The 16220-nt window shown below is 35.2% G+C and overlaps 2 protein-coding genes across 2 annotated transcripts; both read right to left on the bottom strand.

The window, feature by feature from the left end:
• Nucleotides 1-3822: 3822 nt before the first annotated feature.
• LOC113741687 (putative late blight resistance protein homolog R1B-16) lies at nucleotides 3823-10189 on the bottom strand. Its single transcript, XM_072047156.1, has 4 exons — nucleotides 9899-10189; nucleotides 8336-9793; nucleotides 8156-8239; nucleotides 3823-4125 (listed from the first exon to the last, which is right to left on the bottom strand). The coding sequence occupies exons 1-4, from the start codon at nucleotides 10187-10189 to the stop codon at nucleotides 3823-3825; spliced, it is 2136 nt and encodes a 711-aa protein (XP_071903257.1).
• LOC113741678 (uncharacterized) lies at nucleotides 9266-12615 on the bottom strand. The gene is made up of 3 exons (XM_072047154.1): nucleotides 12299-12615; nucleotides 10822-12045; nucleotides 9266-10742 (listed from the first exon to the last, which is right to left on the bottom strand). The coding sequence occupies exons 1-3, from the start codon at nucleotides 12613-12615 to the stop codon at nucleotides 10595-10597; spliced, it is 1689 nt and encodes a 562-aa protein (XP_071903255.1). The 3' UTR covers nucleotides 9266-10594.
• Between the last annotated feature and the right edge of the window lie 3605 nt (nucleotides 12616-16220).

The raw sequence follows: 16220 nt of genomic DNA, 5'->3' as shown, positions 1-16220 counted from the left end.
TTAAGTAATTTCCCATCATATGTTTTCCTAGTAACCTTTTTTTAGTTTCAAATCTGCATTCTATTGACGTTATTGCAATGTTGCAAGACCAAGCCGAAAGAAGAAAAAAGAATGGGTCAATATTGGTCATTATGAAAACGGCAAATATCTTGACTCCACCAAAATTTCAGCCCTCCTATTACATTAATTTGTACAGAATTCGCCTCTACCTTTGGATTAGGAATAGCTAATCTTCATTCCCCTGTGAGCATAATAGGAGTATATGTACTGACCAGCAATATTGGTCATTATACCAGAAGCAAAAAAATGTTGGGACTAGGAAAACCCTTTGTGAGATTTGGACAGGACATTAAATTTTCACACTTTCCTGGTAAGCCATACGACAGGCATTTATAAAAACATGTACAAAAAGAAAAAAAACCATGTTTAAGAAAGATTAGTATTCATTTTATCATACACACAAAAATATCATTTGTAAACAATTTTTTATGTTTGTATACATAATTGATGTTTGCAAGCGAACTTGAGCATCAAATTTGAAATGGACCTCACCCAACCCTTAATCTACCTTTGTGATACCCTATATTAGTAATAAGCAAACCTAATCCAAAGATCATGACATAAAATCAATTATGCAAAGGATCCACTATGCAATTAGTAGCCGGTTGTAACAAATAAAAGAATTAAGCAGAACAATGCATAAATTTGCTTTAAGACAGGACATGGTTCTTGGCTTGATCAATATGAATATTTGATTTAGGATGCTCTTAACCTGAGGATAAAATTCAACAACTTTTTGTTCTTTTTTTTTTTTTCTTAATGATTTGTTTTCTGATCAAAGGAGGCTCGAGTTCTTATTTTTGTGCTTAATTACCAAAGATATAATGTCTAATCGACCTATCCATTCTGATATTAGGTAGTATTATAATTTGTGTTTGAAATGTCGAAGACTGTTTTGACTGGACATTGAAATATTTAATTGGTAATAAAGTGCCATTAGTTTCTCTATTAATAAATTACCGCTGTCAATTTTTTTTTCGGGTTCCTAGGCATAAACTAAATCTGCTAATCTTGTTATAATTTGCAAAATTAGACAGTGTCAATTGTCTAATAAAAACCAGACATCTCTCTCTCTATTATGTGGTTGTACAGGTGCCGGATTGTCCCTCCCCCAAAGATATGAAGGTTTCTTGCTTCAAGGCCTTCAACCAGTACTCCAAATCTCGTGTGCTTCCTGATACAATATCAGAAGTGCTTAGCATATTACCCTTTGGCTTTATGCTAGTTCATGGTAGCAGTGGGTAACCGTTGGTTTTGTGGCTATTAGTGCAGATTAGGACAGCAGCTTTTGTCAGATTGGGCAGGGCTACAATTTTCTTAGGTGCCAAGAAAGCGTACATGCTTAAAGCAGCCATTAATTAGATTTATGGTTAAAATGCTAAAAATATAAAAATGGAGGATTACTTAAAAGTCATGTTAAGAAATGATTACAGCAATAGTAGTGTTAAACGCATCACAAGTGCATGTAGTTAAGGGTATACAGATTATGTTGTCATAAAATGGACGATTAACATATTATTGCATTTGAGTTTTTATTATATTTTATACAAATCTATTGTATAGAGTTAGGACCAAAATCCAAAGCTTTCTATTTTACACTGACAACTGACACACCAATTAGGCAAAAGATTATGCCCTACACCTCAAAAAAAAAAAAAAAGACTTAATTTAAGAGTCTCATTGCAAATTTAACAATTTTCATCCCTAAGTTGAAACACCTGAAGAGATGATATATTCCCTAGGTTTAGCTAAAGAAAAAAGAATGATTAAGGAATAAAGGAGAGAAAAAAAAAGAAGATAATGTTCATATTTAGAATTCACCATTATTATTTGCAGTTATTTAATTTTGTCCATTTTATTTCAAAATGATAAGTTGAGGTTGGGCTTGTAAGCTGAGTCTTAATTCAACTTAATTAAAGCTTATACCAAACGTAATGTTAAGTTCAATGCAACATGATGCACACACACATATATATACAATTTAAGATCCAAATTCTTGCTTTGAAACATCCAAAAATTCCTAAAATAAATCGTGTTACTTTTGAGATGATAAAATTTTTAGGCAACATGGTTTCATCAAATTCACCTCCAAATATATTCATAACCAATACACAGTGATATCCATCACAAAAGGCTTACATTTCAGGGCAAATTTCACTTTACCCCCCTGTGATTTAGCGTTTTTTCACATAACCCCCCTATAGTTTCAAAAGCTATACATAACCCCCTTATGGTTTGGATTAAAGTGTCAAAGTAACGGAAATAGTCACTCGTAACGGCGTCACCTAAAATGTCACCTAAAATGTCTTGTACATCATTGCTAGAGAAAAGCCACCAAATTACAAAATCAAGACTTTCTGACTTAAAAAATTGAGTCTGTCAATGTTTAATGTCTCCAGACTTAAGCAGAGACTTTTAACCTTTGTCAAAAGCACAGAAGGTGTGCGAAGTAATCCAAATCCATTAAGTCTATACTCAGAGAGTCATTCTAGTGCCGCTTACAGTTTTCAGATCTGGGGGTTCAGTTGCCTGATCAGCTACTAATCAGTCTTATGTATGCATTAAAGGTATCTTGTCTTAGCTCTCCTTTATAGATTTGCTCTTATAGATGACACATTTTGGTTGATGTTCTCCAGGTACACAAGTCCTTGGAAAACAAATTCATGTATTCTTTCGGCCTCATGCTTGAAATTGTCAAGTTTCTCATAAGTATCTATTTTCCCGGTTGCACATGAACTTCAACTTCGGACATTTTTTCTCACTTAACCGCTGAAGTAACAAGAAAAACCCAAGCACGCTTCACATTAGTTTGAGAAAATCTTAGTTTAAATCAACCAAATCAAACCAGATGAATGTTCAAATGTCGTGCACCTACATCTTTTACTGATGTTAAAATTTCCACCCGAATAATAAATTATTTAGATCCTTCACCTTGCTTTGGGTAAATTTAAAAAAAAAAAAAGAAAAAAAGAAAAAATCAATACGAAGGTGGCAATAGAAAGAGCAGTAGTTGGGAGGCTGGGAGCTGTCTTGGTGTGAAGCTTCATTTAGTTGCACGAGGGAAATTAAAGGACTGATGGCAGGGCATTCTGCTGTCCCTGACAGAGGAATCATCAAAAACCACGGAGAAACTTAAGGAGAAATCAAGCAAGAAAGCAAAAACATGACAAAGGAGCCAATCAACAGTAATGTTTACTTGTCACACTAAAGCAGATGATGCAAGCACCTAGAAATGTAGATTGCATTAATTTCCATCACATACTACAAACAAACATTTCCCAGAAAAATCTATGCAGCTTACTGAGACACTTTTTCTTAGTATACTATTGCATAGAAATCTGCTACGAAGCTGAACAGGTTGAACTCAGCCACATGGATTAGTCTGAAAGAAATTCCTGTTGATGTATATACACGTGCAGAATTTATAATTTATCAGATTGATGGAGTGGTTGAGTCCCATTTGTGGATAGGTTTCAGAAAATTGTGAACTACAATTAGAAGGCTGCACACAAGACATACTTCAGCAGTTAGATGTGACATTGTCATAAATAATCCAATGTCGCATGTCCTTAAGAAAGTTTGGTCTGTCCTATAATATATGCGGGCTTGCTCTCGGCCCGTTTGGCGGGCTAAAAATGTGGCCCAACCACTTTTTTATTGTGTGTTTCAGCAAGTGGCATTTGAGTTTAGCAAGAAACGACGCCCAACATACTATTAATATTATGAAGTAAAACTAACTGCTGAAGTTTCACCATCTGATCTTCACTTACACATTGGGATTGGATCTATAAGCGCAGTGGTAATGGTGTCCTTGAGCTTGGTCGCAGAATGGGTATACCAATCTTCTTCGTCTTTGTATAACAGATTTATGACCTTTGCAAGGTTCACAACTCGCTCAAGAACGGCCATAGGCACTGCATTTGAATTGAGGCATTCTCCATTAATATCTTTCCAAGCATTGGCTACCTGTTTGTTAAACTCGTCAAATGCCTCTCGCTTTGTAACCCCATATTCATTCACGTAGCACTCAACAGCTGTGGCCACATGTCCTCCTTCCTGCTCCAGCTGCACCACATAACAAAGATATTAATTACTAGCAAGTGAAGTTCCATGAAGACTGCGTTAGAATTTGCTTATTCGAGATAAGGCAAGTGAAAATCCCAAGCAACTTCCAATGCAAAAGAATTCAACTTTTGGCAACGAAGCATTGCACTTCTACACGGATTGAGGGCTCACAATTGGTCACACCATTATACTAGAAATATGCATATGAAACGAATGTCACTTATTATGGCAATTGTACACTTTCAATGCAACGAATGTACAATTTAAACATTAGTTTATGTTGTAATGAATATGTAAGTAAGAGTTACATTATGGCTAATCTTTGCCATAGAGTATCTCAAGCAATCAGGCCAAATAATTGTTAAGGCACTTTTATATCTATTCAATGAGATTGAAACAAATGCACCGTTCAAGTTATTCTTTGTCAAAAGTCGTTAGTCAAGCACTTTAGCAAAAAACAAGAGAGGTGTAATTGTTCATGCCCCGTTCTTGGTAAGATGGAAGCTAATGTATCATTCAAGGTTACTCTTGGCCAAAATGCATTCATCATTTTTCAAAAGGCTTCATGAAAGTGAGCTCAACATTCTTGGTTGTGTGTAAGTTTAAAAGTACTTGATATCTCAAGATACCATTGATTCTTATTGTATCTTTCAAAAATAAAAGTTCAAGTAATTTGACATCACAAGCCTGATTACTGAGACCCAAAGGCAAGTATAAGTGTTTTATATGTTTTTCAAATTAAGAATATGTTATATATACCCCAACTCTCCCAACTAAAAAACAAATCTGATAGGATTTGTAAACTTAACTCCAAAAAACAGAAAAAAAAAATCATTAATATGAAACTGAAAGATGGAAGATGAAAGGGAAAACAAGTGTGTTTTTTTATCTACCGAGTTCAACTTCATTATCGTTTTCATCATAAATAACATAAAAGAAAAGATAGAAGAGAAGAGGGAAAGAAGAACAAAAAGGGAAAGAGAGAAGATGAGTTGAGCTTGTAGAATGGCTCCTAGAGGTAAAGATTCTTGGAGGAGGAAGAAAATTAAGGGTTTCTTTAAATTTTAGTTGGATTAGTCATTTTTAAACTAAGGTTTTTATTTTAATTTGAGAAAAAAAAAATAGCCCATCAACCAACTTAATTGAAGTAGCAGACAATTAGTTGTAGTTGTTGGATTTTGACAGAACGTTAAAAAAAGTGAGCAGCCCATAGAAAAAAAGGTCCAAGTTCCAGGTCAAAATCCAAAAACCAGACCTAACCAGTTTTATTGGTTTATTTCGATTCACTAATTTTGATTGATTCTAACTCGTTTTTTAACTTTTAGGTTTCTTATAGATTAAGTTGGATTGGTATCATGTCAACCAGTTGGTCCGATTCGAATCTTAAAACACTGCGTACAATCTCTCACACTTTATCATCTAATCCAACTCTTTCCAAAAAATTTAAAAGTATTAATTCATTTAATTAAAGAGTCTGTGGCCAGAAAACAAAAAAAGGTTTCTGATAGAGTACTGTAAATCCATAGTGAATTTTTTTTAAGAGGAAAAAATCAACATATATACATAGTTTGTTATGAGAGGGATGGATTCAATAGTTTGGGGGGAGAAAGTATAAGTGACAGGTTTCGAGTTCAAACCCTCCCACTTACACTAAAAAAAAATAATAATAATAAACAAAATATATGCATATAAGTTTGTTGGAGGAAAATAGCAAAGTCACAAACTCTGTGATTTTCGGAAATTAAAGTAAATTCTCAATTTGATTTTAAGGAGTGATTTATTCAATTGGACATTGGAGACACTAAGACAGTACAAGAAATAGATACTTTTTGAGGGGGTATTTGCAATTAATTCTTTAAAATGTTTCTTTGTTATTCATAGAGGGTAATATAGCAAAGCAAACATTATTGTTATTCTATGGAAGATGTATTATTCAACCGAAGACTTCATTCTACAGCAGTTCGGTCCATTAACGCACCGAAAATTGAGATGTCATGTGATGAAATTCCAAATGGAACTTATCAACAACCACTTTTGTATTACCACATATTCTTGGTCTATCAGTTTCGGCCGGATTCTTTATCTTAGAGCAAGTGATAAAAAATAGTCATTAAATTATTGAAAATTTTCTAATTTGGTTACTAAAATTTTTTTATTTAGTCAAAATGATTAACTGAACTAATAGCTAAAAAATTGTTTTTTGGGTCACTCAGCTAGTATAAAAGTACACTTGTGGCCTCTTAATTTAAAAAAATGCAATTTTTGGTCCAAAAACTATACGTTTTATTTAGTTAAACTTAAGGTGTTAACGACTAATTTGGTTAAATAAAAAGTTTAATGACAAAATTAGGAGATTATAAAAAAAATTTCTTTACTAAAAGATTTTATCATTTTCGGTTATGCATACGTTCATGACTTGCAGATAGTTACAATTAAGTATTGAAAACATTTTTAATCCGTAATCATCTCCAACCATCAACTGGTCATTTTTGTTTTCTCTTTGAAGTCAGAATATTAAAATCAAGAAAGCTATTCCTCTACTACCTATACAATTCCTACAATGAAGAACAGAAATAAATTAATCTGAATCTAATCATAAAAGCACGTCAAACACAATATGGTTGATCACAAAATCCCTCTTCCTTCTTTTATTTTTTTTTTGGGTCACATAATACTACTTTCACTTTAAAAATCAAGTGAATTGTGGTTTATATGTAAACACATTTATTTTTAAAAAATTTAAAAAATTAAGCAGTCTTCCACAAGCCACATTGATCAAGAAACCTAAGTTATTCTCATGGCAGGATAACATTAATATATCTCCGATGCTGTTGTAATCGGACCAACCACCGGCAGTCCGGCAGAGAATCGGAAGGAAGTTGGCAGATGATCGTAGAAATGACAAGGATCGTGTCAACGTAAAGATCATCTCACCCTCATTGTACTCTGTCTCCGACCCAAAATTCTACTATGAATGTAACCAAGTGGATTAGTGTTGGTTTTGATGCGACTTTGTTGGAATTTAGAGCATAAACTGAGAAACAATACTTGTACTTAGTTGCAAAAAAATGATTTATAATAAAGTCTTGTCTTGAAGGATTGGATTCTTCATTTATGAGCTCTTTATTTATAAAGTATAGAAGAAACAAATCAACATAATTTTTTGCTAACAATTTTTATTTTATTTTTAACAAATCTCAATAAAAAAATACTTACAATTCAAAATAGTTGCACTAGTCAAAAAACACCAAATGTGAAATTACTCTTAACAACTAAGTAATAAGTAATAATTTAACTTATTAACCAAATTGATCTATTCTGATGCTAGAAAGTTGAAGTAGAAATTGCATTATTCTGGCAACTAGTCATGGCGCAAACCAATACTTGATGGATGGATTTGATTTGCTCAGACCAATACAAATGAAGCATTACTATGTACAAATCAGCTCCCACTTTCAAGTCTCCTCAACCTTTCATAGCACAAATTAAACAGACCAGCATCTCAAAAGTTCATTCAGTGAGCAGAACAGGTCCAAGCTAATAGCATAGCACAACACATGATACGTACCCCAGATGCACATACCATCACCTTCATAGCATCCGTCTTCCATGACACAACACACTTGACTAAGCATCAGTACAAGCTATTGTATTACCAGTTTCTGATAAAGCTATTGTGATACATGTTTTGATACACAACTTCACGATCCTGAGTTTGTATTCTGCAAAATGGAATCAACAGATACTTTATAGACTTGATTATAGTCATCTGCCAAAAGGTGGTGTATTAATCATCAACTTTTTCACAACCAATTTATCAAGCACTACATTTATTTGTTCAATAACAATTTTCATCATATGTATGCATTAAAGCAACAAGGTCACGTCATTATAAACAAAGCCATACAGAATATTCACCCTTATGGCAGATTATCCTTTTGAAACTCAATCGGACCGTGAAGGAGTGTCCTTAACTCAGACCAATTTCACGCGAGATAAGGATTTTCAGATCCTTATTTCCGTAGTCCACCTGTTGTTCCTTGATATCTCGAACAAAATCTCCAGTAAAGCGTAGACATCCACGCACCTCAATCAATTGAAGAGTTAATGTTTCCTATAAACAAGAAGGCAGCTCTTTCAATTCCTTGCAACGCTCCAAAACTAATTTCTCAAGACTGGGAAAATGATGTCCTGAGCCTCTCCACCTGACTGTCTGCAAGGATTCCAATTTCAAGAATTTGAGTTTAGGGAAGATTTCCTCTTCTTCCATGTCTTCCATGTCCCATTCCTCTACTCCATCAGCTGGTTGAAGTATTTTAAGAACCTCAAGATTATGTATTTCTTTTATTGTGGAAATCATATTCCAAGGAAAGTACTCAAGGGTCAGCTGTTTAAGATTTAAGGGGAGACGAAATTCAATATGATGTGCTGTCACATTACCTAGAGTCAGCTTTAGTGATTCTAGTTGAGTCAGAAAGCCCATTTCCGCAATGGCGTTGCTCTCCCCAGTAGATTCTTCGGATTCTAGCAAACGGCATTTCAGTTCACGAACATTTGGAAACTTTCTCATCATCTGTACCATGCTTTGCCCCAGATAAAACTTTGGAGTGGAAAAGGTGGCTAAATCATATAAAGTGGAGGAGCTGTCAAGGCTGTCATTGGCCAACCTAATATCAATGAAAGCACCATGCACATGGAGATGCCTCAATTTCTGCATGTTCCACAAAGCATCAGGCAGTAAACAATGTGCTCTGTCAAAACAATGTACCGTCAGAAGTAAAGTTTCCAAGTTTGAAAGGTTCGCAAGTGAGGATGGGATCTTCAGCTTACGGCCTTGAAATTTTACTGCCAAGTACCTCAAATGAACAAGCAAGCATAATTCACTTGGGAAAGTATAGCCTATCTCCGTATTTCCCAAATCCAAGACTCTAAGAAGTTTCAGGACAAAAACAAAAGATAGCATATAGTCCGTGTCTTTACTGCTGAAGTAATTACACCGCAGCAGCAGAGAGCGTATACGGGTAAAAAATATCCTTGATTTTGCAATATACTTGAGATCAGAGCCGTATGATAACCGACGTAGGTGGTGTGGCCCATCAAACGCCTCCTTAGACAGTTGTAGAAAATTTATATGTTTGGCTTTTCCCTTGCAAAACACATGCAACAAATCATGAATGTGGCAGGTCTTGACCCCGCCTAAAGATCTCTGTTTCCCAACTGTAACCAAGCTTCTCTTAATTAGACTCGTTATATAGCCTTCTGCAATTTCTTCTGGGCTTTTTGACTCATTCTTCTGAACAAATCCTTCAGCGATCCATAACCACTTCAACCTCTGGGTAGGAATTGCTTGATCTTCTCTAAATGCTCCAAAGTAAAGGAGGCATGGCTTTAAATGATCAGGTAGATGTATGTAACTCAATTCCAGTATACTCTTGCATTGATCCGTGTCACAAACTATGTTTGAACTTAGGCTATTCAAGACTTCCACCCAACCAGCTTGATCTAGAGTAGCAAGAATTCCAGATATGATGACAATTGATAAAGGCAGCCCCTTACAGTTTCTTGCTATTTTCCTCCCAAGAACATTCAGTTCTGGAGGGTAGACTTCTTCTCTAGCATTTGCCACATTTGTCTGTAGTAATTCCCAGCTTTCGTCATCAGTAAGTAGCTGAACAACATGACGATTTCCAGTAATCTCATGATCCCGACTTGTTTAGAGAATTCTGCTTCCATTGGCATCATCAGGAAACGATATTTTCAAAGTATGCCATGCCTCAATATCCCATACATCATCCAGAAATATGAGATATTTCTTTCCCTTCAAGTTTTTACGGATTATATCAGCCAAATCATCATCTTCCTTCATCTCAGAAAATTGAGCTTTCTGATCAATGCAAGCCAAAATCTCAGACAACAGATCTCGCTTGCTATATGTTTGAGAGATACAACACCAAGCACGAACATGGAAGTGAGATGTAACTGAAGGATCATGGTAAACCTTTTGTGCCAGAGTTGTCTTACCTATCCCAGGCATCCCCACAATGGAAAGCATGTCCAACTGCATTGATCCTCCTTTAAGTTGATTGATTATCACTTCTACCTCCTCATTCAAACCCACCACAGCTTCAATTTGAGTAGCACTATCAGTACCATGGTTAAAAGGCACGGTCACGGTCGCGGTCGCGGCCTGGAACGTTCCACATCGGTCTCGGAATATCGGTCGCGGTCTCGGTGAGACGCCAATTTTAAAGTATTTAATATTCTAAAAATTGTTAATAATATAAAAAAGTATGCTAAATAAAAATAATTAAAAATAGCAAAAGAAATGGCCAAGTCAATCCGTCGCGGTGTGACTCGGCTGATTTCTCGTCTTGACTCGGGATAACTCGGAGTGACTCGGCCGAGTCAATCCCTCGCGGTGACGACTCGGCCGATTTCTCAGCGAGTCAAGTATTTCGATATCGTTTCGTCACGGTATCGTATCGGTAGGGGCCGAGACGGTGACGACTCGGCCGAGTCGCCTCGGTCTCGGCCGAGACTTCGAACCATGATCAGTACTAAGCTCTTTGTTACTGCCACTCCACTTGCTTCTTGTTGTTGGGGAACAATTTAAACAACTGCAAAAGCAATTGGAATGTCATTAACAAAATAGAAGTGCTAATTTCAGCATCCACTAATTTATTGCTGAAATATTACCTTGTGATAGCTGTCAGGGATTTGAAGACATAATTTTTGTCATGAATCTTCAGGGCTTCACCTTTAAGAAGCTTAACTTTTTGTGTGATCTTATCAAATAATAGCAGGGAATAAAATGATATATCTCCAACTATTAAGGAGTCAAAAACAAACTCTGCTTCATATGCTACCTCTATAACACGACTCCAAAGGGCTTGAAGTTCTTTGTGCTGATTGCATTGCTCCCCATGATTCTCCAACCACGATCTTAAGAATAAAAGACCATCTTGCATTGTTTGAAGGTTGAGATTGTCTTTCCGGCTGTGCTGCTCCAAATAATTTTTCAAAAATGATCTTAAGAATGAAATATCTTTTTTCAATCTTTGAAGTTGGAGCTTGTGTTGCAGGTCGTGCTGCTCCATCTCATTCAGCCAAGGTAATCGGAGCCCTTTTGGAACTTCCTGCTTTAAAGACCTTCGGGAATCTTCCTCGGTCTTCTTCAAGTACGTTTTTAAGAAGCCAGCTCCATCCCTAGCAAAAGCAAGTGGATCCACTTTACTGCTTGCCAGTTCCTTCAATTTTTGTAGGAGAAGATCGATAAACCCCAGTTCACTGGTCGTAGGAAAGTTAAACCTTAAATCGACAGGATGCTGTTCCTCAACTTCTGCCTTAATAAGCTTAATCTTGTACAGTAAACAAAAGAGCTTAACATCTGTTTCCTTGGTCGAAGCTTCTCGGATTTTCTTCTGATAAAGTGAGAAAATTACAATTGCAGCATCTTCGACCACAGCTCCAATAAGATCCTTGGTTCTTCGAGGTAGTCCATCATACTTCTCTTGCTGCTTTTGGAGAATGATGCTCAGGAATTGAAGCCCCTCGTAGAGTATCTTCAAGTGATGCTTAAGAGATCTATTAAAACAGGAAGGAGAATTTAGTAGTAACTCAAATAGATTTGCTAGAAGTGAACTTACAAAATTCCCCACTATAAACCTATCGGTCTGGGTGGACACAATGAGCGAAGATGATCCAGATTGCAAGACGCCAAAGCAAGCCAAACGGACTTGCTGATAAGCATGCTTGATGTTCTCTACTGATTCAGTAATCTTCAATCTAAGTTCATCAAATGCTTGACTACCATCATCTAAAAACAAATAGTAAATATAACAAAGATGTGCTGCAGATAGAACCACAGCTCCACAAAGCTTCTTCACTACCCCGGGGGGCCTTGCCTCGTAGCGTGGCAAACTGAATCAAATTGTCAAGGGATACCAACTTCTCTTGAAGGGTTTCCAGCATTCCACAACATCCTAAACCACATTCCATAACGTCCTTAACATTCTCCAGCAAGGAGTGGAAGAATTCCATGAATTCGTCTGCTGATGAAAAACTGGGCTTCACTAAGCGATCCAACAGATTCCAGGGCTGGTATTCTCTTATTCTCCGTCGGATTCTTGCCCCAGCAATGGATTGCGTAACCAACTAGAACATCTCGACATACGCTTCGCTTATTTTATGTTTACAATCCATTAGAGTTTCTCGGAAACCAGAGACCGCTGCAGCCAAGTCGCTGGGGGGCAATCCATCCTCTGACCCAAGAAGCAGCTTGTAAAACCTGTAAGCTTCTCCATGAACAGAGTCTTCAACTCCGGAAGAGTACGCCAATCTCCTTGAACACAGGACAAATGTTTTCACCAGTCTTAACTCCACCGTCAGGTAATGCACTTGCAAAACATGATGAGGTTGGCAAAAATATCTCTTTTCCATAACCAACTGCAGCTTGTCCAAGATTGAACAGATGCAAGTCTTGAAGTCCATCTGCTTTCTTCTTCTATTGCTCTCAGAATTCCTTCTCTCTCAGAAGTGATTTTGTCTTCTCGACCTCTCAATATGTGATGTGACTGAATCCATCCAACCCCCAGTTTCTCCAATGGAAATACTTGTGAAAACGAAGCAGGTAAAGCGATTGTGTGCCCCAACCAATCCCAAGTTCCCCACATGATTGGGCCGTTTTCGAGAAACTAAACTAATGCTTAATGCTTAATGCTTAATTGATTGATAGGGTCAACGGTACACATGATTGGTGCAAATGAAACGCGTCAAAGATTGAATTGTTAACCACTAAACAACAAATGAATCTGGCTTCTTTGATTTATTCGAATTCATATTCTTGCTTAGAACTTCTAATGCTATTGAAGAAAACAAATTATATGTATACAATTCGTACGTATTATATTTCCGGCTCAAGTGCAAGTTACCTCCTGTGAATAACAAATTGCTTCCTGTAATGAGAGATTATGCAAGTTGTCGTCCCATAGAGACAAATTGCCAAAGATGTGGGTTGAATTTCTTTGTGAATGAGGTGTGAAAAGGCGGTCATACTCTGTTTTAACAGTTTTATCCTTAGGAAACTATTATGTTATTATATTTTCGTTTTATAAAAGAACATTGTGGTGTCAAAAAAAACAATGATGATACAACTTCAGATGTAAATAATTATCGAAATCACATAAATTATTTTTACTAAATAAATATTTTAGTTTCTTATGATAATTCAAGACATTGAAACATTATCATGAAAACACCAGTATATATTTAAACATCAAACGGATTATTGATAAGGACCAAAAGAAGAAAAATGTATAAATATATGATTTTCCCTTTTTTTGTGTGATAAGGCATAATTACTAAATATATAAATTTTTTATTAAAAATATAAAAGTATGTATTTAATTGTTGAAAAATACCAATAATTTTTACATGTACATACTACCAGTGTTTAAAAACATATTGGTATTCTCTAAGAAAATGTTTTCAATACCATAAATTATCATAAGTAACTAAACATTTGTTTAGTCAAATGATTTATATAATTTCTATAACAATTTACATTTGTAGTTGTCTCAGCATTTCTCAGACATTACAAAACTCTTTAATAGAAAAAAAAAATACAATACCACGACTTCCGGATTATGAAACTATCAAATCATTATATATCTAATGGTACGACTGTCTTTCAAACCTCTCATACATAGAAAATTTAACTTATATAATAATTTACCTGCAAGATATAATTTGTATGTTTCCTAATCATAAGGGGTAAGTTACTATTTAACCATCATTGACTTGTGATTAAGCCTATATTTTATTTTGTATTATTCAAGTACGATGTTATGCTGCGTGTAATATGATGCTAGCTATGGACTAAAATTAGGGGTGAGCATCGAATTTGAAAGCCAGTAATTCGGTAGTTTGAAATTGGTAATTTTCGATAAATGGTTCTGAAAAAATTCGACCTTATTCGCATTCAAAATAGAAATTATCAAATTCGAATTCAATCTAATTTCCATTTACAAAACGGACATTTACCAATTTAACCGAATTTCAAAAAATGAAATAAAAGTTTAGAACTAATAAACTTAGTCAAAAGCGGAATAATGGCAAGTTGGACACAATAATGACAAGCAATCATTTTGCTTTTTTGCACAGAATCTTTAGTACTAATGACGCGGGAGAACAATAATGTGGCATCTGATCAATGAAACATCCGAACATATTTATTTCATATTAAATTTTATTCAAAATTTCGAATTTGAAAATGATATTATTTTACCATTTTATCGAAATAAATTCGAATTCTGCAAATCCGAATTCAAAAACACCAAAATCGTTTTCGACCTTAATTTAATTCTTACTAATTCGGTATCATCGATTTATCGATCGAATTTCCGAATTACCAACTTCAAATTATCAAATTCAAATCGATATTGGTCGGTAATTCTGTAATTACCTAATCGCTCACCCCTAACTAAAATACTTTCATTTATAACTTGCAAAAAATTGAATTAAAATGTAAAAGTTGGAAATGCGTGTCCATTGACGTCTTGATGATGACTTCCTGGTTCTTTAGTGTAGCGCGGCTTGTCGACAACCGTCCGATGATTTGTGTGGACTCACTAAATACACTTTGACCCCATGAGTTTGAGCCTGAATAACAATTTGGCCCTTAAACTCTAATGTATACCCCTTATCTCCATTGGAACTTTGTAAGGAGTCAAAATTAGGTTATATTTGCTCATGTATTTGGCCAAAATAAGGCTTAAAGCTAAAAGAAACTCAAGTTTGGTATTTAAAAAATTAAAATAGGATTAGAAATTGAACCAAAAATCTCATAGTTATTGACTAATGTCCCTATTAATTAAATTGTGATTGGAGACAATACATTGAATTTGTTACTCAATTTCGGTATTTAAAAAATTAAAATAGGATTAGAAATTGAACCAAAAATCTCATAGTTATCTAGAAATTGAACTAAAAATCTCCCTTCCCTAACCACTAAACTAGAACAAGAAATTGAAAAATTAATCAAACATCTCGAAATCATCTTAACCTACAGTAATCAACAAACGAAAACAAAAAGGTCACTATGATCTCCTTAAAATATCAACAACTTGTATTGCTAAGCTCAAGGAGTAAAGTCTGGGGGGAACATGAAGGCTACAAATTGAAAATCATTTATCTTCGTGTTTTCAGAATGACAAACATTAAATAATGCATTAGGTAACATGTATTCCTAATGACTATTCCACCATTATTAAACCACAACCATCAGTCATTGTGCTTTCTTGGAAAGGCACAATGAAATGGCTTTACTTGGACTTGAGAAATGATACATGAATCCTTCCCGGTTGGTCCTTCTTTATTGGCCAGGAAAAGGAAATAGGCACATCTTATCGACATACATCGTCCCAAGCACCTGTTTGCCTTAGTCAAATCTAGCAAGAAGACGCGGCTGGTGAACAGCTCCCCCAAGCCGAAGCTACAAATCTACAAATCGTGACTTTTTGTTACTTAGCGCTGCTGAAGTCTACGCTGATGTGGTCTTTCCTGCATATGCACTCTGACAGCCGTTGACATTATCGTTTCAGCGTCCTAATAGACGGGCAAGGCTAACAACGGATCGGATTCGGGTCGAAATTGAATATATTTTCGACTTGAACTTGATTAATTATTTTTTAAATTTTATTTATTTATATCATCATTACAATTTTTAATATACCTTTTTATCTTCACAATTATCTTTTTATCTCACATATATCACATCACAAAAAGTACTACAGTAAAAATATCCCAAATAACTTACAATCCAAACAAACTATATATATTTGTATCTGAGTCAACCTAAATACCTGATGGGTCTCAAACTTATTATTTCGGATTCGGGTTCCATCAGGTTCCGATACAAGTCAGGCATACCCAACCAAAAAATTTAGGGGAAAAAATGAAGAAAATATCTCTTTAAACAAACATTAATTGCACACCACAAATTTCAATTAAAAATCACAAATTATTTTAGATAATTACTCTAATGCCTACAAATTATAATTTCTAAAAGATCCAAACAAATATTAAATACTCAAATA

Source organism: Coffea arabica, chromosome 1c (assembly GCF_036785885.1).
Source record: "Coffea arabica cultivar ET-39 chromosome 1c, Coffea Arabica ET-39 HiFi, whole genome shotgun sequence".
Taxonomy (NCBI): domain Eukaryota; kingdom Viridiplantae; phylum Streptophyta; class Magnoliopsida; order Gentianales; family Rubiaceae; genus Coffea; species Coffea arabica.
The sequence above is the reverse complement of the archived record's forward strand: the minus strand, read 5'-3'. Positions and strand labels throughout refer to the sequence as shown.